Raw genomic sequence first — 26,106 nt, 5'->3', positions numbered from 1 at the left:
AGTATATTTCAAAAAGCCTCATGGATGGTAGGTGATTTGTAAATGGACCAACACAGGACTCAGGCATATGGTTACTGTTTACTATTTCCTGTAGATCATGATGTCTTAGGTCTTATGTAGAATATATCATAGGACTTATCCTCTAAACATTCACACACCAAGACTGCACTCTGCATGCATGCCATTCACTCATTCTGCATTTACTGAGTCAGTCCTACTGCATGTCAGACCTTGTACCTGCTCTCAAGAAGCTCACAGTCAGTCTAGGAAAATGGAGAAATACAGCTACAATTATAACTCTATGTGATAAGTGTTACAAAGAGATACGGTGTTATGGAAGCACTGGTAGGGGCACTTAGCCCATACTGGAGTGGCTGGGATATGGCTGAGTGGCCAACAACAGGGAAGGGTTCACAGGGGAATTGATGTCTAGGATAAATAATGAATAACAAATAACTAGCAAGGCAAGGAAAAGGTAGGAGATCAAGACATAAAAAGAAACAGCATATGGAAATACAGGGTTGTATGTGAGTATAGCAAGACTGGGGAGCCCAAGTGGTTTGCTGTATATTTAATTTATTCATTTCACGTAGCTATTACTGACATACTTGTCTCCCTATATATGTTTGAGTCCGTGAATGGTGGGGACTTTGTAATGGTTTCTCTGTCCCTATGTCTAACAGGAAGCACACAGATGGAGTGCAATAAAATGTTTGATGAATGAATGACCAGCTACGTGGTGTAAGGGAGAATAGTTAGGAGTCCATTAATAAGAAAGGTCATTTCTAGTGGCAATGAATATCAGATAAGATAGATTTAAGAATTATTTAGAAATTAGGATGAATAAGACTTGGTGATATATTGGTGATGGGGTATAAAATAAGAAAAACTCACTTTCTAGGTTTCTGGATTACAGATGCATGAGAATAGTTATAATGGTATAATAACAATAGCTAATATTCATTAGGCACTCTGTGTCATTAAGTACGCAAAGTGTTTACATGAATTAAGTCATTTAAACTCTCAATGACTTAGTGAGGCAGGTTCTTGTATGCTCATTCACTGATGAGAAAATTGGGGCTATAGAGATTCATTTGCCTAAGGTCACTCAGCTAGCAGGTGGCAGGCTCAAACCCAGTAATTCTGACTCCAACAGCCATACACATAGTCTACTTTTCTTTACTGCCTCTAATAGATGAGATTAATACCCAGAATGATGGTCCTATTCAATATGTGTATCACATAAATTGCACGTTTCTCTTTTGCTAAACATAGAGACACATACTATGACTGCCTCTTTATTTTTTCTGATTTTTGGGATCTTGGCTCTTTCTGTATTTTTCCTACCTGGAAGACTTAAAGTGGGGTGGAAGTTTGATAAAACAGTTGGCACAAAAGATGAGAGAAGACAGGTACAGGCGTGACATTCTCGAACGCTCTGGCAGTTGCTGGAATGATGGGATCTGGGTTCTACAGGATTCCTCCCCTCCCATCCCCCGCCACACACACACACGTCGTAAGATGTATATGGCCGCGGAGTCTCAGGTTGGTTCTAGGAGTCCTCAACTCACGGTGAAGGTGCCTCTGCTCCCTCCTGGAGAGCCCCACATGCCTGAAGTCAACCTGAGGCGGCCTCTCGGGCCCCGGAAAACAGCGCAGCTCCGGCTCGCCCTTGTTCCCAGGGAAACCGCCCGCGGAGGAACCTGGGGCCAGGCCCGTGACACCTGCGACGAGCCCCGCCTGGCGCCAGGGGGCGCGGAAGCGCGTCCGCCCCCAGGCCCCACGCCGGGCCCGCCCCGCCCCTGCCGGCCACACCCCCCCGCCCCGCCCTCCCTCCGTGAGGATCGGCCGCTCCCGGCTCCCGGCCCCCGGCCCCGGCCCCGCTTCCGGCGCAGGCGCAGTCCCGCGTTCCCTCGGCGGCTGCCGGCGTAGTGAGCCCGCCACCGTGGAGTGTAGTGGAAAGGGCTCGCCGTCCTCCTCCGCCTCTCGCTGCTTCGGGGCGCGCTCTCTGCGGCTCTGTGAGCGCCCGTGAGCGCCGGCAGCGGCCGCGGTGGGTTCGTCAGGTGAGTGCAGCCGCGGGAGGGAGAGGCCCGGAGCGTGGAGCACCGGCCCCCTCGGCGCCCGCGCGCCCGCCTCCGGCCAGTCGGCCAGGAGGGGCGGCCGCGGCAGGTGCAGGTGCCGGCGCCGTGGAGGGCGCGGCGCGCGGGTGTTCGGCGGGATGCCCCGGCCCGGTGAGCGCGCTCTCTGCCTGGGCAATTGGGCTCCGGGCTCTTGGGGGCGGCGTGTGGGGGGACCTCGTCCCCCGGGTCAGCTGGCCGCCCCCTGGGCTGCTGGTGGGCGCCGGGAGGCGGCTCCTCCCCCAGGCACGGGCGCGTTACACATTAACTGCGCGGTCCCGCGCACCCGGGGCAGGGAGCCGGAGCCCGGCGGGTTACCTGGCGGCGGGCGGGCGCGGCCGGGAGCGGAGGGCCGGGGTCGCGAAGGAGTTCCCGAACAAGTCGGAAGCCGCTCACAACACCGGACGCCGCGCGGCAGGGCTGTGCACGGGGCAATAGCTGTGGACCTGGGGTGGTTTCGTGCCCCAGTCTTAGGAAACGACGCGTGAGGCACCGTGCCGAGGCGTAGAGGTCACCCTCGGGAGGTTTCGGTGAAACCTGGTGGGAAATTTCGGGCAGGCGCCCGGAGTCGCGTCCAGGAGGCAGCTCCTTGCCGCCAGACTTGTGTTCGGGGGAGTTGAGACGAGCTGCACGGGTGGGATTGCACGGCTCTGCCCTCCCAGCGTTGACAACTCGCCCCGACCGCCCGGGGAAGCGCGAGCTTCTGGCTCCAGAAGTGATGATGCTGGGTGGGAGCCGCAGCATGTAAAGAGTTGCCGGTTATTATGGGATTAAAAAAAGATATATCTGCAATGGCTAAAGGGTAAGGTCTTGAAAGACAAGAGCGCTGAGTTAGTACTGATTACTGAGAAGCAATTTAGTTTCATGGAAATGTTGCCTGTTCGGAGGCTACCTGTTAAACACTCTCCTGTTTCACCCCAACTCCTTTCTTTCAGTGTCGGGTTAAAAGCCTTGTAATCTCTTGCAGTGGAATGATTGCATAATTGGAGGAGGGCCCATAAGAGGATTACAACAAAACTGTTCCATTGTAAATCAATTGAAAGACTCAGTTCTTGTTCATTATCCTTTTTCTCATTTTGTTGTTCATGAAGGGGTTTTTTTTTCCCCAGTGGTGAATGACAAATCAAGGAGAAAAGAGGCAGAATAGGGTTGTAGACCAATCGTAGTAAATATTTGATACTGTTAAATATTTCACCAGTTTTATGGGGCCTTGTGCTGTTGCCATTTGTTATTTATTTACTAGTACTGTGCATTTTGATAGGACTTTTCGTGTTTGGACATTGTATTCCAGATACGGCTTATGTGATCTAATCCTAAAGCCCTCGTGGAATTTATAGAAATAAACAGTTATACAGTTAAGTAGTCCATTTTTTAACTATTAAAGGAAAAGCTTTTGCATTTTTTTCCATTACAGTAATGTTATATATTAATGTATACCTTTGTGAACCAAAGTGTTTAATATAACTCTTCCTTCTGTGTTTGGCAGACAACTCATCTGTGGTATTGAATACTTCTAACCTTTCACCAGGATGGCCATTTAATGTTTAGCTGCTTTGTGGGTTTTCTGAATAGATCCTATTGTACTTTTTGAATTAGTGTCATTATCCATATGCTTCCTTTAATATTCTTTACCTTTGATTTTGTGTAAACCCTCATCCTCCCCCAACACACACATCCTCTACAAATAATTTTAAAAATGGAAATGTTCTTAGAAGTCTGTTTCACCCCCTCATTTTTTAAACATGGCAGGAAAAAATAGCTTGTAGATTACAGTAGTTTTATATGCATTATAGTAGTTAGTATACTTTTTTCCCCCTCAGCAGGAGTCAGTGAACAAATTAGTGAGCTGGCTGAATGAAAAATTATTTAATGTTGAGTCCCATCACTTACTGTGCATAAAACCTTGAGTAAAGCGTTTAACCTATTTGAGCTTATTTTCTCCATTTGTCAGTGGAAATACTATTAGGTTGAAATTGCTAATATTCTGCTGTTTTTTATGTTTCAACCTAATATGAACTTCATAGTGGTGAGATGAGGATTTAATAAGATACTCCATTAGAGATGTAGGGAAGGGGAGAAGGAACCAATGTGAGCTTGCTTGTGTGCAAGGCACTGTGTGCTTGTTTTCAATACCTTGACTCCTCAGTCCTCTGGACATTCCTGGGATATAGGTGACTTGTCAAATTTTACAAATCAGGAAATGGAGGCTTAGAAAGTTGCGATAATTTGTCTGTAGTTACTAAGTTGTAGGTGGTCGTACAGCTGGCCAGTGACAGCCGGTATTAAAAACTGTATCCAACTGCCCAAAATGGAACTTAGTGCTCTTATTCCTTACATTCCTGGTCTGCACTTTCTATTAAAGAACTTTGTAACTGTAAGGAGGCACACAGATGACAAGTGTTACCATTTGTATTTCTGGTTTAAAAATACCCAAGTTTTCTAATGACGGTGATACCAGCCTTGCTACTACAGTTACTTTTAAGTCTAGTGCTTATCAAGCCAAGTCCTGGTATAACCCTTATACTAACTCACTTACTCTCACAGTGAGCTAGGAGATAATACTTTATCCCTATTTTGTAGTTGAGAAAATTGAGACGCTGAGACCTTATGTAGTTTGCTCAAAGTCATATAGTTAATTAAGTGACAGGTCTGGATTAGATGGCAGTTTGTCTTCCATGTCTGTGCTCTTAACCACTACACTGTCATTTCTTCATGTATAAGTGGTAATGCTGAAGAATTGTTTGCTCATAATCACTGCATTATCACTTCTTTGTGTGTAGCTTATAATGCTGAAGAACTGTTTGTAATTTAGCTTTTATGAGATATGCAATATTAATGTGATATGTAATTCTCATGTATCACCAGAGATTTTTTTAAATCATATACTCAATTGAGCATCTACTCTGCAAGTCACAGTAGGGGTTAAAGGAAACAATTCTTAAGGAATATGGGAGATAGGGCATTATAATCATTCCCATATCTTTTATAAGTTCTTCAAAATGTAGAACACACGTTACATATTTTAATGAATGTCAACTAAGACAAAGTGCTAGGATAGTTGAGTAGTGGAGAGGAAGGACAGATGGGTAGTGGGAAGAGATATTTGTGCACTGAGGTAATGAGGGAAAGCTTTGAAGATACTCCGAGGGAGTACACTTTTTCAAACTAAACTTTTGTCCAATATAATTCTGATTAAGATGCAATTCAACAAAGCATAGTAAATTGGTTACTATGCATTTGATATCCTAAAAACAAAATATCTGAGCCTTTGTAAACTGCTTTCTAGCTAGTTTGTCCTTTTTTTGTACTGCTTTCCTTAGTTGTACCAGGTAGTACTCTTTTAAAAAATTTTATGCTTTTGTAATACTGAGTATCTCTTTTTTGGTATTTATGAGCTTTGATATTTGTGTTGTATTTGTAACTGTTTCTAGGGACCTAGAAACATGTTTGTTGACAAGATGGTCTCTTCCTGTAGTCTACAAGTTCTTCGAGAGTAGGGCTTACCTCATTCTATAGCTTTAACATTGGGCCTGGTAGGTACTGTGCTATGTTTGGTGATGGATGATCAGTTAAGAATGTTATGGTGTATTGAAGCTGATCTAGCAGCAGAAATTGAAATGAACATTGAATGAGAAATGAAGGGACAAAGGAAGGAAGAGGAAGATACTTACACAACTGGGAGCATTAACTTGCTATCTCTATTTTCCCTTCTGCTTTCTTTTTCAACTTACAACTAAATGAGGTAGCTTTATGAGCTTACATCTTACATAGTCTTGGTTAGAGAAAAGTGGAAAAAGTAACCTGATTTATCTTAGAATATGGGCAACATGAAATTAGATAACTATAGCCATAAAGTGATATTACTTAGAGGAAAAAGAATGAAAATTATTCAAATAGTTCAAGTTCATGGAAGATTTGATGCTTGTAGTTAACAACAGGATTGTAAATATAAGCATAATGGTAAGTTAATGAAATTCTCCTGAGGGGTACGGATATAAGTATATGAATTGACAGTTTTTAGTATAAAGAAACTCTATTCAAGAATGTGAGAATGCCGTATAAGCATAAAGGAGCATACAGATGATAGCTTAGAACCACTTAAATAAGTGAATTGTAATTTGATATGCCCAGATAAAAGTAATAGTATTGAATATTTGTTTGGGGGCACCTGGTTGTCAGATAAGGATAAAGTATAAAGGAAAAACCAAAATAAGTTTGAAAAAACAATAAGCAAGTTTGTATCAGTTCCCTGTGGGGAAAAGAATCATATTTAAACCACATGCCTTAGAAAGACTAGTTTTCCCCTTCTTTCCTTTTTATCTAAGATAAATAAAGATCCCTTCTGATTTGTGAGACCCATCTCCTTCAGTATGCTTTTGCTATTTCCCCCCATTACTTTTTTCTTTCTTAGATCTTTATAAAATCATACATTTGTATTGTGCTTTACAACGTGTACAACATTTTAAAATTGATATGCCATTTGATTTTCTCAAATGTAGGCAGGGGAGATAATACCACTACCATTATAGATGTCAAAACTGAGGCTTAGAGAGATTAAATGACTTGTGTCAGTTCGCACAGCTTGTCAGTGACAGAATCTGAACTAGAAGGAAGGTTTTCTGAAATTAGTCTGTTAAAATGCTCAGGTTTTCTCAAACTTCAATTTCTCCAGTTTTGATACTCTCACAAGGTACTTACTGTTTCATTTCTATCTTTTTCAGCAAAAATGTAGCCTGAATAACTGTCTCCAGTCTTTACTGCTTTGCTATTCATTCATTCTCTAAAGACTCTTGTTTATTTATTCAGTCAGTGCATACTTTAGCGCCTATTGAATGTTTAGTTGACATATATTCTTAAGAGGATATATAAAATGAGGCTTCCATTATTGAGAAAAAGAAATTTGGAAAATGATTTTTTTAAAAAATTATACTTGTAAGTTCTGGGATACATGTGCAGAAGGTGCAGGTTTGTTACATAGGTATATACGTCCCATGGTGGTTTGCTGCACCCATCAACCCATCATCTACATTGGATATTTCTCCTAATGCTATCCCTCCCCTAGCCCCCAACTCCCCAACAGGCTCCACAGGTGTGATATTCCCCTCCCTGTGTCCATGTGTTCTCATTGTTCATCTCCCACTTATGAGTGAGAACATGCAGTGTTCTGTTAATTTAAACGATTAACAGTTACTCCTGATAGTTACTTGAGGTCAGGAGTTTGAGACAAACCTGGTCAACATGGCAAAACCCCATCTCTACTAAAAATACAAAAAATTAGCTGGGTGTGGTGACGGGCGCCTGTAATCCCAGCTACTCAGGAGACATATGTTACAGTGAGCTGAGATTGTGCCACTGCACTCCAGCCTGGGCAACAGAGCGCAACTGCATCTCAAAAACAAAAACAAAAGTATTGTGGAATTAGTGGGAATTCATTTGTGATCTATTTTAATAAAAATGGGAAAATTGTGTAGCCTGATTAATCATTTGACTAATTTTGCCCTTGGGCTATTAATGACATTTGCATTTATAGACATAGAACGCTTCTTAAAAGACAAATGCGATTTTTTTTTTTTTTGAGACGGAGTCTCGCTCTGTCGCCCAGGCTGGAGTGCAGTGGCCGGCTCTCAGCTCACTGCAAGCTCCGCCTCCCGGGTTCACGCCATTCTCCTGTCTCAGCCTCCGGAGTAGCTGGGACTACAGGCGCCCGCCTCGTCGCCCGGCTAGTTTTTTGTATTTTTTAGTAGAGATGGGGTTTCACCGTGTTAGCCAGGATGGTCTCGATCTCCTGACCTCGTGATCCACCCGTCTCGGCCTCCCAAAGTGCTGGGATTACAGGCTTGAGCCACCGCGCCCGGCCATGACAAATGCGATTTTTTTCGTCGTAACTAAAATGTTAGTTTGGGAAGCCAACTTTAACATTATTATGGGCCGGCGCGGTGGCTCAAGCCTGTAATCCCAGCACTTTGGGAGGCCGAGACGGGCGGATCACGAGGTCAGGAGATCGAGACCATCCTGGCTAACACTGTGAAACCCCGTCTCTACTAAAAAATACAAAAACTAGCCGGGCGAGGTGGCGGGCGCCTGTAGTCCCAGCTACTCGGGAGGCTGAGGCAGGAGAATGGCGTGCACCCGGGAGGCGGAGCTTGCAGTGAGCTGAGATCCGGCCACTGCACTCCAGCCCTGGCGACAGAGCGAGACTCCGTCTCAAAAAAAAAAAAAAAAAAAACATTATTATGAAAGCTAATGAAAAAATGAATTTATATATATGCTTGTTTTGTTTTTTCCTCCTTTATTATACAGTATTTGAATACATTTTGAACTTCCCTTTTTATTTTGAGAGCATTATAATTACCGAGAGTTTCAAATAAGATAAGTAGACACAGTACTGTAATAAACCTGAAAGTTTCCATCATGTAGCCCAGTAACTGTCAACAATGATCAGTCCTCATCCATCTGCTTCTCCCACTTCTATATTATTTTGAAACAAATTGCAAGTCCTGTGTAATTTCCCCTGTAGATATTTCAGTATGTATTTCCCAAAGATAAGAGCAGTTAACTACAGTACTTTTACAAACTTTGTTTTTTATTTTTTCATTTTAATCTACATTTCCTGCTTTTGTTATTACAAACTTAAAAAATTAACACTAATTCCTTGATATAAAATATCTATACTTTTAAAGAAAATACACAGGGATATGGGTACTATAGTAAATTCAAGTTTCTGTTTATTTTGATTTATATGCTGTTTTTTTCCAAGTCCTGTAAGGAGCCAAATAAATATTTTAAATTGTGGCATAGTAGCAAAACAGAGGAGGAAATGATAACAAAAATAATATAGGGTGGTTGGTGTAAATGAGTGAGGTAGAAGTCTGAGGAGGTTGGTTATGGTAATAAAGGTAATTAGGGATATTAGTATGAGGGATCAGATTTGTCCTTTGGTATTGTGAATTGTTATTATTTGTTTTAGGATAAGTTGAATTAATTTTTGTTGGATGATAATTAGTCAATTGTTGATAAGGTGCTTGGAAGTTGGAATTAGTAAGGAGGGAAGTAGAATGATGGGTACTACAGCAGGCAGGCTTAGAATTGTTGGGGCGATGAATGGGGTAAATAGATTTTCGTTCATTTTGATTCTCAAGGGTTGTTACAGTTTTGTGTGTCAATTTTTTTTTGAGAGGTGTAAATAATAATTTGTGTTTAATAGTTTTAGTTGGATGGTGAGGTATAGTGTGAGGAGTATGGATATGATGATGCTGGGTCACATAGATGTATCTAGTTGGGGCATTTCACTGTAGAGAGGTGTAGTTTCGGTCTTTAACTTAAAAGGTTAATGCTGGGGCAGCTGTACAGTGGGTCTGTAGAGATATTTTGTAGAGATTTATGGGGTGAAGGTGTATTAAGAGTATGGAGTAGGGTGTGGTAAGTTTATAGGGTAAATACGGGTCCTATTTCAAAAATTTTTAGTGGAATTAGTTCTACGAAGATAGGTATAAAGCTGTGGTTGGCGCCGCAGATTTCTGAGCATCATCCGTAGTAGACGCCTGGTCGTATAGCGGTAAATGTAGTTTGATTTAAGCGTCCGGGGACTGCGTCTGTTTTTAATCCTAGTGTGGAGACAGTTCATGAGTGTAAGAAGTCCTGGGAAATAATTATTATGCGAATGGGGGCTTCAATTGGAAGAACCACGCGGTTGTCAACTTCGAGAAAATAATAGAACACAAAGCAATAGCAGATGCTCATTTCAATAGCAGTGCTTTAGAGAAACTTCAGTTTTGTCTTTGTGAAAGTAAGAGAAGGGTTCAGAGATTAAACATAATTATTCTGTTTGGATTGTTTACTTTTTTTTATACTTTAAGTTCTGGGATACATGTGCAGAACATGCAGGTTTGTTACATAAGTATACACGTGCCATGGTGGTTTGCTGAACCCAGAATTGTTCACTTCTTAGAGATTCTTTGCTGTGATTTAACCTGTATTCCCATCTCCCTACTCTCTATCCATTTCACCTTCTAAGTGTATCTCAGATGTAGTGGAGTTAGGTGTTAGAGTCAGACACACCAGAGTTTGAATACTACCTCTGTTACTTTTTGACTATTTGACAACATTAATCTCTCTGAGCTTCAATTTTTTATATCTGTAAAATAGGGATAAGAACCATTTCAAATGAATGCTCTGAAGATTAACTGGAATAACTGTGTGTTCGTGAATAAATACAAATGAAGCTTTTCTGAATGTTTTCCATATGTGTATATGCCTCCATCCCCTCATTTCTGGTCCATGACCTTGGCATTAGATCAGACAGTAATCTTTTAAACGGCCTCTAGTCTCTCTAGTAAAGTTCTCATTGCCTTGGGAGTAATTTTTAAACGACCACATTACAATGCATGTATACTTTCTAAAATGTAGATCTCAACATCTCTTCAGGATAAACTTTAAGCAGCATTTTCTCTTTTAAAGAAGGCTTTTAATGGTCTCTCACAGTCCGCCTCTCCAGCCTGCTTTTCTGTTACTCTCTCCTTTGTTAGTTTTATTAGTGCCAGAGCCTTATTCCTTGACTGTGCTATCCTATTACCCTTGCGCGTCTACTGGACTTGTATTCAGCATTTAAAATCTGACTTATATTTTACTTTTCCCTGAAACATTCTTCTTCTTCCCCCTTCCCTCCCCACAACTCTCAGAATAATCTCGCAGTGGCTCGTAGAGACTGTGTGCTGCATCTTTGGTCCATTTGTACCTGTATTCTTGGAACTTAGTACCAGGATTTGCCCGGAGGAGTTGAAGCTGGCGATCATCCTTCCATTTCAACAAGAATAAATATAATTTATCACATATATGTATAAAATAAATGTATTTAATATATATAGTAAATGTTGAAGGTTTTTAAAGAAGTGATGGAATTTGTAACTAATTGATGGAATTTATCACAGTTCAATTATATGCTATTGAAGTAGCAGTCTCATTTTTAATCTCAGAAACTGTTTCTTTCATAATTCATGTTAAATTAAGAAGTCATTTGGGAATTTAAAAAGCGTCTATACTTTCCTCCCTGCCCCCCTTCCACAACTGTCTGTGAATAAATTGAAAGAGGAAAATAGTGCTTACATAATCTTTAAACCTTTTCTTTTGACATGCCTTGGAATATTTAATTTCTATTATTGTGATAATAGTAAAACAAAATTGTACTACAGTATAATATATAGATGTTTACTTTTTTTGAGAAAAATCATTCAAAACAATAAGCTTTTAATTGTTAATATTATATTTAAACCCAAACTCAACACCTTGCTTTTTGTTGTTAATGATAGTGCTTGTGCTGATACCGTATGATCGAAATATTTGGCAAGTATTAGGAAATGACCTAGAGATCATTATAATAGTAACAGCCAATCTTAATTGGTAAGTGCCAGATACCATGCTAAGTCCTTTAATTCTCATGACTACCTTAGGAGATAGTACAGTTATCTCCCCTTACCCGTGTGTGTGTGTGTGTGTGTGTGTGTGTGTGACAGAGAGAGAGAGAGAGGGTCTTTCTTTGTTGCCCAGGCTGGAGTGCAGTGGCACGATCACAGTTCACTACAGCCTCAACCTCCCTGGCTCAGGCTATCCTCCCACATCAGCCTCCCAAGTAGCTGGGACCACAGGTGTATGCCACCACCCACTCCTAATTTTAAAATTTTTTATAGAGACGGGGTCTCGCTATATTGCTTTGGGTTGTTGCTTACACTCCTTGGGCTCAAGCAACTCTCCTGTCTTGGCCTTCCAAAGTGCTGAAATTAGGGCATGAGCCACTGTGCCTGACCTGTCATCTCCATTTTCAGATGAGAAATTGAGACTTAGATCCCTAGGATACTTTATTAGTAACTGGTGAAGCCAAGATTTGAGACTGATTCCAGAGTACAAGCTATTTGGTGAGGTAGTGAATACTGGCTAAGTTACCCTATTGGCCTTTCTTCTAGTAGAAGAGTATACTCCTTTATCTCCCAGGATTGTTTGATCCAGTTCTACAATGAAATAGATGAAGATATTTGGGCCCAGATAAGTTACCTGCCCAGGTTCATAGATAGACCTCAGAGCTTGATCAGGAGCCTTAGCTTTCTTCTTCAGGTAGTGATGCTTCTACTCTGCTGTGTTACCATATTACCTCCTTTGTTGGAAATGATTTACTTTCTGAGTGTAGTGCTTTGAGGAATTTTAGTAAATATAGAATTCAAATTATTTAATTTTCACATGCTTTAAATTGATATGAAAAAAGATAAAAACAGCTTTAGTTTTTATTTTTCTAAAATTAAAATCCTATGTTTCCCATTTGTCAAGGTAAGTCCAAATTAGGGGAATGTGCATTTTATGGAAAAATGGATTTTATTTTTTCTTTTGGACTACTGATATAAATCAAGTTGCTAGATTTCATTTAAAATACGTATATTCATTTTATTCATGTTCTTCAGATGTTTCACTGAAAATATTTTCCCATTAATCCTAATTTCTTGAGTTGTCCTAGGGATATCTTTTGTTTTCAAGAAACATTTAAAAAATTCACTTTAATTAGAATAAATTTCATAAGAAGTTATTAGGATCTTTCTAGGCATTTATTAAATGAGGTAATATGTATGAAATTCTTAGCACCACTATCTGACACATAGTTAACCTTCAGTAAAGATTGGCTGTTGTTTTTGCTGTGATAGTACTGACTTCGAGAAAGAAAAATTAACAGGAAATGCATATTGGGGATCAGAAGCAAATTGTTTTGATCAACTTTTTCTTCTGGTCTGCAGTTGGCTTTTTTACCTGGAGCTCAATAATAAGGCCAGCCAAGTTGTGTTGGTACTTCACCCATAAGAATTTAGTGTGATCATCTTTTTTACATATCGGTCATGATCCTTGACAAGTTTAATTTATTAACTGGGATAATCTTCAATTGAAATTAGTTCTTTTTGAATCACTCATTGCTTAATGCAAAAGATACTACTGCTTAAAAATAGTAGTTTATTTTACTCTTATAAAGACGTTGCATGTGAAATAAATCTTAAAGCTTCTATATATTTAAAGGGCAAAAGATTTTCAGACCACTGAGATTGGAAACTCATTACCAGCTAAATTATATTTTATGGAAATTTCACGTGCTTGAAAAAGGGATTACATTTAACCTCAAAATAATCTCCTTTTCAGAAGTGACTTGAATTTAGACAGTGTTTAAATATATCCCCCAGAAGGAAAACATTGTAGGTTAGAAGCACTGCTCAGAGGCGTTGTCCTAAGTGCTATATAGCAGGGGTCCTCAGTCCCTGGGCTGTGGACCAAAAGTGGTCTGTGGCCTGTTAAGAATTGGGCCACACAGCAGGAGGTAAGTGGCAGAAGGTAAGTGGCGGACAGGTGAGCATTCCCACCTGAGCTCCACCTCCTGTCAGTTCAGCAGCTGCATTAGATTCTCATAGGAGTGCGAACCGTATTGTGAACTGCACATGCGAGGGATCTAGGTTGCGTGATTCTTAAGAGAATCTAATGCCTGATGATCGGAGGTGGAACCGTTTCATCCCGAAACTATCCCCTCCCACCCTCTGCCCTGTCTGTGGAAAAATTGTCTTCCATGAAACTGGTCCCTGGGGCCAAAAAGGTTGAGGACCGCTGTTATATAGTATTATCCCTTTTAATTTTCATTCTGTTAGGTAGCAAAACCAAGGCACAGATTTCCAGATGGGAGAACCTAGCCTCAGATTGTCTCAGTAATTTAACAGAAATGGGATTCAAACTTGCCTCTCTTGGAGACTTGTACCTTATATTCATAGCTTGTGCTGCAGCTAATGAAGTATCTGTGTTTCGTATAAATGCTTTGCTTTCACACGATAGATATGTCTGGATATCCCTTACAGAGGTTTTGTCTTTCTCATTTCCTACTCCTTGTTTGGATCTTTCCTTTGGCTTTATTTTTTCGAGAATCCTTTGCCTCTGATTTATTTGTCCTTCCTGTGTGGTCTCTGAGTTTGTTTGCGTCTTCTGTGGCATTTATCACGTATCATTGCCTCTACTTGTCAGTTTCCTACTCTGTTAGGCTGTCTGAAGGGAGAGTAGATTTTTCATCTTTCCCCAGAGCCTAATACAGAGTAAGTCATTAGTAAATATTTGCTGAAAGAATGGCTGAAATACTGTGTTTATATGTGGGAAAAATAGGGTTAATGTTGCAGGCGTGATGGATTTTAATTCAAAACTAAGAGAAGCATTTTCACTAGAACAGTGGAACAATGGAGTGGCAAAGCAGTTCTGCTTGTAGTAGTAGGTGTGTCGTGGTGGTTAAGAGCTTGGATGGTAGAATGTAATAATGGTAGGCTTTAATTTTGACTACTCGAAGCTACAGTTTCCTCAGGCATAGATGCACTATACTTAATATTTTAGTAAGTGCCCAACAAATACTAGCTGTTATGGGGGGAGCCACCTTAACTTCCTGTGAGACTGGGACTGGTAGTTGAATGACTTGGCTCCTTGGCTCCCTGTTCCCTTCCTTCCTCTCTCCCTGGATTATTTTGAAGCAAATCCAAGTAACCTTATTTCATCTATAAATACTTCAGTGTGTATCTTTAAAAGATAAGGATTTTAAAATTATAACCATTATACTATTATTATCCCTAAAATTAGCTATAATTCCTAATAACTTAATTTGTTTTTACAGTTGGTTTATTCAAAGAAGAATCCAAACAAGGCCCACAGATTGTGTTTAGTTATTTCTCTTAAGTCTATAAATTTCCTCTACCTCTTTTTTTTTTACAGTTTATTGGAAAAACCAGCTGGTTTGTTTATGATGAGAGTTTCCCAAAGTCTAGATTTTGCTGTTTTTGTCCCTGTGGTGTTATTTAACATGTTCCTTTCTCCTCTGTATTTACTATAAACTGATGACCATCAAGAGGCTTGTTTGGTTTGGGGTTTTTTTTTTTTTCTTAGAGGGGCCAGAATGCTTCATTAATGGCAGTGATGATCATTTCTTATTTGCCACATAATATACATAATGTTAGATTGTCTCCCTTTTTGTGACAAGATGTGATCAGTGAGTTCCCGTACTGTTGTTCTGATTGATTAACTATAAAGTTCCTCAAACAACCTTTTACCTTACGGTTTTAATAGCTATTTAAATAATTACTGCCCTAAATCCATTATTTCATTAGGATTCCAAAGTTATATTTATTAAATGGAATTCTGCTAAAAAGAACTCTTTCTCATGAGCTGTTCAGTTCCTTGATGTACAGGGAAGCCAGATAAAATACTTCATTCTTTCATTTTATTTACCAGTTTTGAAAATAATGAATTGGTTCCATAGCATTGATCAAAGAAGGCCAGTGAGGTACTTAGCTTTATTTTTAGTGTCATTATGACCTAATGGATTTAAAAATATTTGCCTTTCAGTTCTTTGCAGATATTATCCTTTTTGATGCTCAGATTGTCCTGTTTTTGGTTAGTGGGAGTCCTTTTGATATCAGTCCAGTGGTTTTTGATAGTGTACTTGCTTTCTGGTATAACAAGATGTTCCAGGGTCCTTTCGTCCGTTTCTGTCCCAGGCTGGAATCAGCCATTTTCCCAGGGAGCCTGTGTTCCTTTTTGGAGGACATAGTATTACTCTGAGCACATGGGTGCTTATTGCTCCTGAATTGGTCAGTGTTGCTATGCCTTTTCATTGGATAAAGTTAGAATTTTTTTTCTGGTGTTTCTGAGTCAAATTTAGGCCTCTAGGATTTAAATTCTTTGATTTTGTATTTGTATTTTTTCTAATATGCTGAAAATCTTAGTTCCAAATGACATTAGCATAGCTTATTTGCTTCATCTTATACAAAGTTTCAGAATAACAGTATCAATATTGCTACTATTATTAATATTGAAAATAGTTTATGACTTTTTTCACTTCCTTTTGCTTTTAGAATACATTCCATTAGGGATATATATTTCTATTGTGTTTTAAAATCACTTGATGTAGTTCATTTCTGTGTGGTTAAGCTACCATCTCAATACACAAGTTTATTTGCTTTATGTTTAGGGGTTCTTTTTTAAACTTTAATTTTTATTGTTTACATAGTTGCAAGCTCAAAATCAAATCTGTAAAGTAAGATACTTTTAGAAAAAAGTCTAGCTTTCATATTTTTCACTGTCTTCTCTCCTTCTGTAGGTAACCATTTTTTCCTTTCGTTCTTTTTTTTTTTTTTTTTTTTTTTTTTTTTTTTTTTTTGGAGACAGGGTCTTGCTCTTTCACCCAGGCTGGAGTGCAGTGGTATGATCAAAGCTCACTGTAACCTCAAATTCCTCAGCTCAAGCCATCCTCCCATCTTAACTTTCCAAGTGGTTGGGACTATAGGCCTGCACCATCACACCCAGCTAATTTTACAACTTTTCATAAAGACAAGGTCTCACTATGTTGCCCAGGCTGGTCTTTAAGTCTTGGCCACAAGCTGGCCTCCTGCCTCTGTGTGTCAAGTTTTTGGGATTACAGGTGTGAGCCACTGAACCCAGCCTTTCCATTATAAAAAGATATATATACACACATATATATGTGTGTATATATATGTATATATATTTATATTTTTATTCTCCTTTTTTAGATAAAAGGTAGTTTACTGTTATTTATCCTGTTTTTTTAACTTACTGGTATATCTTCAAGGTCACTTCATAGCGATATATGGATATGTATTTTACATCTGTGCAGTGCTTCATTATGAGGGTGTACCCTGGTTCATTAAATCAGTGTTTTGCTATTACAAAGAGTGCTGCTTTTCATGTTGCCAGTTTATCTTTAGGATAAAGCCCCAGGAGTGGCATGCTTGGTCACAGGTTTAATGTCATTTTGTAGTTATTGCTAAATTTTCCTTCGTAGGATTTGTACTGTTTTGTATTTCCAGAAATGCAAATGCTTTTACATTTTATGATTCAGCGAACCTTCAGGATATAGAGAGGTGAATTCATAGTACATAGGATAAAAGAAAGAATCATAAATAGTTACTGATTAAAATGTCAAAGTTGAATGCAAACCTAATACAAAGGTTTTTTTATGGTAATGAATTGGTTAGTGTACTTGCCTGAACTATATTCAAGTGAAAATGAATTATGTACTTTGAATATAGCTGTTTTCTTGGTATATGTAGGTATATGGATTATGAATAAAAAATGAAAGTTCTTTGGGGTGAAAAAACAATAAATTTTAATGGAGTATTAAACACCTTACATTCCTTATTAATCTCATCTTTCATTTGGCACAGTGAATATTTTATGTGAAAAAAACAAAGACTAGTTCCGTTTTGAAGAATAAACCACTTACTATTAATAAATAGCTTATTGGATTTGAAATTTGTCATTTGTAGATTGAGTTGTTGCACTTTGGGTTGTCTATATGCTGGAAAGTCTGTGACACATACTAATTTGTATTTTTTTTTTTAAATGTTGGGCTTTTTTTTGTTATACTTTTAAGTTCTAGGGTACATGTGCACAACGTGCAGGTTTGTTACATATGTATACATGTGCCATGTTGGTGTGCTGCACGCATTAACTCATTTACATTAGGTATATCTCCTAATGCTATCCCTCCCCTCTCCCCCCTAATTTGTAATTTTGAAATGATACTGAGTTTGATCTCTTTCAACTTTACTGAAATCTTTTTTGTTTTTTTCTCTACTTGGATTATTTTTAACACTTTTTATTAAGGATTTGAGAGTTAAATTTTTCAGCTAGTTTAACAAATGAATACTTCTCTATCTTTTGGAAGAAATGATGTGCTATGTTGTTTTGTTTGGCTTTTTTTTTTTTTTTTTTTGAGGTGGAATCTCAGTCTGTCGCCCAGGCTGAAGTACAGTGTTTCAGCTCACTGCCACCTCCGCCTCCTGGGGTTCAAATGATTCTCCTGCCTCAGCCTCCTGAGTAGCTGGGATTACAGGCATGGGCCACCATGCCCAGCTAATTTTTGTATTTTTAGTAGAGACAGGGTTTCACCATGTTGGCCAGGCTGGTTTTGAACTTCTGACCTCAATCCACCCACCTCGGCCTCCCAAAGTGCTGGGATTATAGGTGTGAGCCACCAAGCCGGGCCTGTTTGGCATTTTTTAAGTTCCGGGAAGATATTATCCGCAACTGTCTAAGTGCTATCATAGGAAGGAAAAAAAATTGGAAAGAGAGATTGGGTTCAGATCCTAGAAGACCTTATTTTTTTGGCTAACAAGTTTGGTCTCTATCCAGCAGACAGTGGAAAATCAATAAAGAATTTGTAAGATACCATTTAGCTTTGAAATCTTCAGAGGAAAAACTTGAGTGGTTCACTTGTTAGTTTCCATGTAAACTTTGTGATGTAATTGAATAGTTACATGAACTGTTTTTTGCTTACGGAGAACCTGAAGCATATGTGGTATTGTTAGTGCCTGTGCTATGATAATTCATGTTTATTGAGGCCATACTGTGTGTTAGGTACATAGTACTCTACAAAATACTTTACATGGATTGTCTCCTTCAATCCACACGGCAACCAGGACAAGGGAGAGACTAGTGTTATCACCATTCTAATCTCATCAGAGGAGAAACTTAAGGCTTATAGAAATGAAACACATTATCCAGGATTGGATCCTGTACGTATAAAGGATATTGTTGGAACAATTAGTGAAATTTGAATGGGGCCTGTTGATTAGATGGTAATTTTGATCAATGTTAACTTCCAGATTTTGATGATGATTTTGTGGTTAGATAGGAGAATGTCCTTGTGCTTAGGATACACACATACACAGATACACACACACACACACAGTGTATATGTATACATTGAGATATTAAGTGGGCATTATGTCTGAACATTCTCAAATGGCTCAAAAATGTTAACAGTTTCATAATGTGGGTGACAGGTATGAGAGAGTGTGTGTCTTTACTGCCTTTCTACTCTAACCAAAGTCATGTATAATCACAAAGTTAAACATGTATTTGAGAGATCTGTGGTATAGCGAGATGACTGTAATTCCTGATGATATATTGTAAATACTTGAAAAATGCAGAGTAGATGTTGAGTGTTCTCATCACAAAATAATGGCATGAGGTAATGATTTGTTAATTAGCTAGTTAGCCATTTCACAATGTGTATGTGCCTTCAAACGTGTTGTACATGATAAATACAATGTTCTCTGTTAAAAACATTGTTTTAAGAGTTTCACAGCATAGTATAATTGTTATTGAATCTAAGATTGCATAATACTGTTAGATTTTGTTTTTAGTATTTTCATATTTAAATAGTATACTGAGAGAATTTATTTTAATGTAAACATTTAATAATTTTAAAATATTTTTTAAAATTAAGCCAATTTTTATTCATTCCTCATACTAATTGATTATTCTCACTTTAACAGAATTGCTTATCACTTTCAGGTTTCTTCTAAATCAGATTGTTTGCCTTTTATAGTAGTTATACTCTGAGATCGCTTAGTAAATGTTAAGTGATTGTGGTGGTTTGTTTTTGTTTTTTGAGTGGACACAAGGTCTTGCCCTTTCACCTAGGCTGGAGTGCAGGGTTGTGATCACGGCTCACTGCAGCCTCCATTTGGGATCAAGCAATCCTCCCACCTCATCTTCCTGAGCAGCTGGTACTACAGGCGTATACCACCATGTGATAGTGGTTTTTTTAAAAGGCTCTTTTATTGTAAGCTTGTAATTTACAATGGACTGTTAAACACATTTTATAATTTATACATTTTAATTTAGTTTTAAATGTTATTTAAAAATAAGTATCTGATTTTTTTTTAACATAGGTTATCTTATGATGAGGCTTTTGCTATGGCTAATGATCCCTTGGAAGGCTTCCATGAAGTAAACCTTGCTTCACCTACTTCTCCGGACCTTCTTGGTGTGTATGAATCGGAAACTCAAGAGCAGATTACCTCACCAAGTGTCATCTACCGGCCACACCCTTCAGCTTTATCCTCTGTACCTATTCAGGCAAATGCATTAGATGTTTCTGAACTTCCTACACAACCTGTGTATTCATCCCCCAGACGCTTAAATTGTGCGGAAATATCTAGTATCAGGTAGGAAATAAGTAAATCACTTATTTTGGATTTTTTTTTTTAATGGACAGTTTGCTTAGTTACTGTATTTTAAGTTTTACTATTTTTAGAAAATTTGAATAACTTAAGTGTGCCTTGTAAAGAAATACATGATAATGTTCTAGAACAGGGTTGACAAACTTTTTATGTGAAGGACCAGATAGTATTTTAGGCTTTGCTAGCCATACAGTCTCTGTTGCAGCTATTCAACACTGCCTTTAGAGTTTGAAAGCAGCCATAGGCAGTATGTAAATGAATTAGAGTGGCTGTGTTCCAATAAAACTTCATATATAGATACAGAATTTTGAATTTCATTTAATTTTCATTTGTCACAAAATACTCCTTTAAAGATTTCTTTTCAACTATCTGAAATTGTAAAAACTGTACTTTGCTCATTGATGCCTTATAAAAACAGGTGGAAGGCTTGGTTTAGGCTGCAGGCTGTAATTTGTTAACCCCTGCTCTTGAGTAGCACCGTCCTGTAGAACTTTCTCTGTTGATGAAAATGTTCTATTTTTTGTGCTATCTAATATGAATGATAGATATTAACCACATGTAGCTACTGAGCACTTGAAATGTGGCTATGACTGAGGACATGCTATTTATTTAAATATGGAAGCTACCAAATTGGGTAGTGCCGTTCTAGAGCTGTGTTTTAAGCTAGTTCTATTGGAGCATATGCTGATATTTTCTGAAAATTGTCTTTCTCCTTTACAGCTTTCATGTTACAGACCCAGCACCTTGTTCTACCTCTGGAGTCACAGCTGGATTAACTAAATTAACTACAAGAAAGGACAACTATAATGCAGAGAGAGAGTTTTTACAGGGTGCTACTATAACAGAGGCTTGCGATGGCAGTGATGATATTTTTGGGTTGAGTACTGATAGTCTGTCTCGCTTACGAAGCCCATCTGTTTTGGAAGTTAGAGAAAAGGGCTATGAACGATTAAAAGAAGAACTCGCAAAAGCTCAGAGGGTAAGAAAGAAGATATTTTATTCTTCCATATATTAGAAATTAGTATATATCCATGGGGTGGGGTAACCTACAGAAATGAATTCATGACAGTTGTGCATTTATCCTTCACATATGCCCAGCCTCAGCTCCTGTTAGGCAGCATTTAGGAATCCGTGAAATTGGTTGAGTAGTAAAGAAGTTCATTTAAGACTACTAACTGGAAAAATGTGGTTCTGTTAACTCTTCTGTGCGCCACTGCATTGCCTGCTCCCTGTCTTGTATTATCTGTAATGCAGATTGAGTGGGCCATATTCTACATGCAGGGTTTTCCCTCCTTATTACATGGCTGACTAAATGGTTACTTACTTGAAGTCATTCAGACTAAGTCATTTTGTTTTGAGGAGTTTAAGCTGACTTTGAATATTTTCTGTATCTTACCTTGGATAATTTTCTTTTCTTGGTAAATTGTTGTGTTTCCCATTTGGTCATCTTTAAAGTTTTTGCTATTTATTTCCAAACTTGTGGCCATATCTTATTCTTTTCCTGAGTCTGCAGTTAAATTTCAGAGGGAAATTTATAGAATGAAATGCATACATTAGAAAACAGGAAAAGTCTCAAATGGACAATCTAAGCTCCCACTTTAAGAACCTGTAAAAAGAAGAGCAAAGTAAAACCAGAGCAAGTAGAAGGAAGGAAATAATAAAGAGCAAAAATCAATGAAATTGATAACAGAAAAGATAGAGAAAATGAATGAGACAAAATGTTGGTTCTTCAAGAAGATTAATAAAATTGCAAACCTCTAGCAAGACTCACAAAAAGACAGATTATCAGTAGCAGGAGTGAAATGCAGGATGTCGCTGGAGACTCAGATCGAAAGTCATATAATGGAATAATATGAAAAACTGCATATATAAACCTGACAACCTAGATGAAATACCAATTCACATTTAGAAAATTGAGAAGGTAGGGCAAACATTTATAGGTGTAATTTCCAGCCTACTGTGACATTTCACAAACATATATTCCCACCCTTTCCCTAGCATACGTGTCTCTCATGAGCGTAGTATATTCATTTTTTTAATCCCCAGTTCCTTCCCAAAGGAAAAGGATGTGGTGAGATGTGGTTGCATTTTGTTTCTGTCATCTGGCTCAGACTTTGTTGTCTTAATAGACAGTATTTTAGTAAAATCACACATTATATAGAGGTAAAATTTTGAATGTATATATATCCATCTTTGAGAACACGTGGTTATTGATCAGAACAGATTGCTAATCTCTTAGCTCACTTGAGAATTTCTTTTGAAATCTCAAATTTGCTATATTTAGAGATACTGTTGAGATAATTGAAATGTTGTTGTGTGAACACATATATGTGGTGACTTTTATGAAGAGTGTAAAATAGTATTAATATTTACTTAGATCTCAAGGCTCGAAAAGGATTCTTGAATATAAAAATACTTCCTGAATTGTGACAACTTGTGAATCAAAACTATGTCAACAGCCATTTTCTTTAGTCCTATTATCTTGAGAGGCCATTTTCTATACTTTTTATTACTTGGTTAACTGTTGTGTCTCCCTATTAATACCAGTTTCTTTTTTTTTTTTTTTTTTTTTTTTTTTTTTTTTTTTTTTTTGAGACGGAGTCTTGCTCTGCCGCCCAGGCTGGAGTGCAGTGGCCGGCTCTCAGCTCACTGCAAGCTCCGCCTCCCGGTTCACGCCATTCTCCTGTCTCAGCCTCCCGAGTACTAGGACTACAGGCGCCCGCCTCGTCGCCCGGCTAGTTTTTTTTTTTGTATTTTTTTAGTAGAGACGGGGTTCACCGTATTAGCCAGGATGGTCTCGATCTCCTGACCTCGTGATCCGCCCGTCTCGGCCTCCCAAAGTGCTGGGATTACAGGCTTGAGCCAGCGCCCGGCCACCGTTTCTTATAGATAGTGTATAGTTAGGTCTTGTTCTTTTGATCCTTTGTAATTATCTCTGTCTTTTAATTGGTGTTTAGACTATTTACATTTAATGGATAATGATACAGTTTGGTTTGAATTTACCATGTTACTGTTTGTTTTCCATTTGTCTCATTTGTTCCTTTTTCCTTTTTGAATCCTTTCTTTTGGATGAATTCTATACTTTTAAAAGAATTTCATCTTCCTGTGGCTTTTATCTTTGTTGTGTTAATTTAGTGATTGTTTTAGGGTTTATAGTAGACATATTTAACTTATCACTTGTCTACCTTCCGGTGATATATTACTTTATATCTGGTGTACAGACCTTACAAAAGTATACTTTTATTTTCCCCTCTCAGTTTTTGTACAATAGTTGTTGTATGTTTTACTTCTTTGTGTGTTTAAACCCACAAGACACTATTTTTTTGCATTAAACAGTATTATCTTTTAAAGAGATTTAAATAATAACAAAGAATCATTATATTTCTTTACATAGATAAACACCAGAAATGTTAGCTACATGGGCATCTGTGTGTTCATTCCTTTGGTATTTATTTCATGTGGATCCAGATTTCCAACTGGTATCATTTTTCCTTTGGCTTAAGGGACATCCTTTTACATTTTTGTTGTGCATGTTTGATGGTGATAAATTCTTTTAGCTTTCATATGTCTGTGTTTTGAAAGATATTTTCACTGAGTAAAGAATTTAAGATTGATCATTTTTTTTTCTTTCAGTACTGTAAAGATGTTTCTTCAGTGTTTTCAAGCATGTACATTGTTTCTCACAAGAAGTCTGCTGTTACCCTTACCTTTGTTCCTCTGCATATTAGGTCTTTTCTCTCTGGCTGCTTATGAGAGTCCTCTTTCACTGGCATAAGCAATGTGATTATGATTTGCTTTGGTGTAGTTTTCTTCAGCTTTCTTATGCTTGGGATTTGTTGAGCTTCTTGAAGCTGTAGGTTGTTAGTTTTCATAAAATTTGGGAAATTTTGACCTTTATATCTTCAAAAAGTTTTCCATTCTTCCTCTGTCTCTTCTTTCCTCTGGATTCCTATTATGTGTACATTAGATGGCTTAAACTTATCTCACAGCTCACTGGTGTTATAGTCTTTCATTTTAAAATCCTTTTTTCCTCTCTCTGTTACATTGTGGATAGTTTCTATTGCTATGTGTTCAAAGTCACTACTCTTTTCTTCTGAAATATCTAATCTGTTAATCTCATACAGTATATTTTTAAATTAGATACTGTAGTTTTCATCTCAAAGTTTGATTTGGATCTTTTTTATACTTTGCTCTGCTTAATATGTTGGGATACAGTTTAATAAATGTTTTGTTTCTAATAACTATTTCATCTCTTCAGATAAGCTGGGGCAAATCTGGGGTACACCTTTTATTTTTCATTTCTGGGGGATCACTGTCTTTTATTGCCTAATATCAGATGCTTCACATTGTTGTTCCATATATTTTTTCAGAGTTTTAATTGTGTCAGACAGGTGGTAAATCTAATCCCTGTTCCTCTATCTTAGTTGGAAGTGAAAGTTCTACTTACTCATTTATATTATTTCATTGTCTACCCTACCCCGTTCAAGTACTCCACATAGAAAAACCTACATTTATACACACATGCTTCAATAATTCTGAGATTCATGAGGATAAGAATTGCATATGTTTTTGCTCATGATTATATTTTGAGCCTATAATGGATTTTGAATACATTTTGTTGATTAAATGAATATATACATGTATATGCAGTTAAACAGTTGTTTATATACACAAATGCCTGATATATTAGGATGATGCTTAAAGTAACCCCCAAATGTAGTGACTTTACCTAATAGAAGTTCATTTTTATTCATTTAACACTCTGAAGCAAATGTTCATAGTTGGTAGGCCGTTCTCTGTGAAATAATTCAGAAATTTGTTTCTCCTCTGTTTGGGGCCTTTGTAATTTCTTAGGGTTTTGTTGTTATTTGTATCTAACCAATGAGACAAAAGGGAAAGACAGCTTAGAGAAGGTACAGCTTGTTCTAAAAATCCTTGGCTTATATATGATACACACCACTTTTGTTCACATTCTATTGGTGTGAACCTCTTTCATGCCGATACCTAGATGTATGGTGGCTGGGTATTGTAATCCCTGGGTGGACAACCACTTCCCAGCAACAAATCCATACTGTGTGTGTAGGGGGGCCAAGCATGTGGTCAGTTATTTTCAGGTGCAGGGAGGCCAGAGACTATGATGTAGTCGTTTAGCTGATTGGCCTTCCATAGGATATTGCTGAAGAGCAGCTTTTAGTGGAATTCTCAGGAGGAAGGTGGGCTTTAGTGCATTGTTGTTAAGTGTAGATCCTTGCACTCTACTCCAGATCTGCTGAAATCAAATTATTATGTTGAGGTTTGGGAATATGCATTTTCAGCAAACTTGTTGATTCTTACATTCATTAAAAGGTGAAATCTGCTGTAAGAGGTTATTTTCAACTTTTATTTTTCTTAAAATGAGCTGGGCGTGGTGGCTCATGCCTGTAATCCCAGCACTTTGGGAGGCCGAGGCGGGTGGATCATGAGGTCAGGAGATTGAGACCATCCTGGCTAACACGGTGAAACCCCTTTTCTACTAAAAGTACAAAAAATTAGCCGAGCATGGGGGCAGGCACCTGTAATCCCAGCTGCTTGGGAGGCTGAGGCAGGAGAATGGCGTGAACCCGGGAGGTGGAGCTTGCAGTGAGCCGAGATTGCGCCACTGCACTCTAGCCTGGGCGACAGAAGGAGACTCCATCTCAAAAAAAAAGGAAAGAAAATGAAATGACTTAGAAAATAAAGCCCAGTAGGATAGCTTGCAAAGAGAGTCATTGAAAAACACATACTTGCGCTAACCCTATTCAGTATTGGTTCTACTAACTGTAGCCAAAGACATTTGTAAACATTAATAACTTTTTATATGAGATAAAACTATAAATTTTATTTTGCTTCTCTACATAAGCTCCATCAAGTTGAAGACACTTTTATTAGGATAATACCAGCCATTTAGTTCATCCTTAAAGAACTGAGGGTGCTGG

At 38.3% G+C, this 26,106-nt stretch overlaps 1 protein-coding gene across 11 annotated transcripts in view; it reads left to right on the top strand.

Annotated features, from left to right (window-relative positions):
- The first annotated feature begins 1,271 nt into the window (after positions 1 to 1,271).
- Positions 1,272 to 26,106, top strand: part of RAB3IP (RAB3A interacting protein) — a 73,796-nt gene continuing 48,961 nt past the window's right edge. For 2 of the 11 annotated variants that reach the window (XM_033221284.1, XM_033221289.1), the window contains exons 1-3: positions 1,274 to 1,545; positions 19,862 to 20,137; positions 20,873 to 21,131. In XM_033221284.1, coding sequence (XP_033077175.1) covers positions 1,454 to 1,545; positions 19,862 to 20,137; positions 20,873 to 21,131 — 627 coding nt within the window. In that variant the 5' untranslated portion in view covers positions 1,274 to 1,453. Of the gene's footprint in view, positions 1,546 to 1,586; positions 2,064 to 2,098; positions 2,232 to 2,353; positions 2,920 to 19,861; positions 20,138 to 20,872; positions 21,132 to 26,106 lie in introns of those variants that run through there. The other 9 variants (XM_033221290.1, XM_033221285.1, XM_033221293.1 and 6 more) reach the window with 8 other exon arrangements.

Source organism: Trachypithecus francoisi, unplaced genomic scaffold, assembly GCF_009764315.1.
Source record: "Trachypithecus francoisi isolate TF-2019V2 unplaced genomic scaffold, Tfra_2.0 Lachesis_group11, whole genome shotgun sequence".
NCBI classification, from domain to species: domain Eukaryota; kingdom Metazoa; phylum Chordata; class Mammalia; order Primates; family Cercopithecidae; genus Trachypithecus; species Trachypithecus francoisi.
This window is presented reverse-complemented; position numbering and strand designations above follow the sequence as displayed.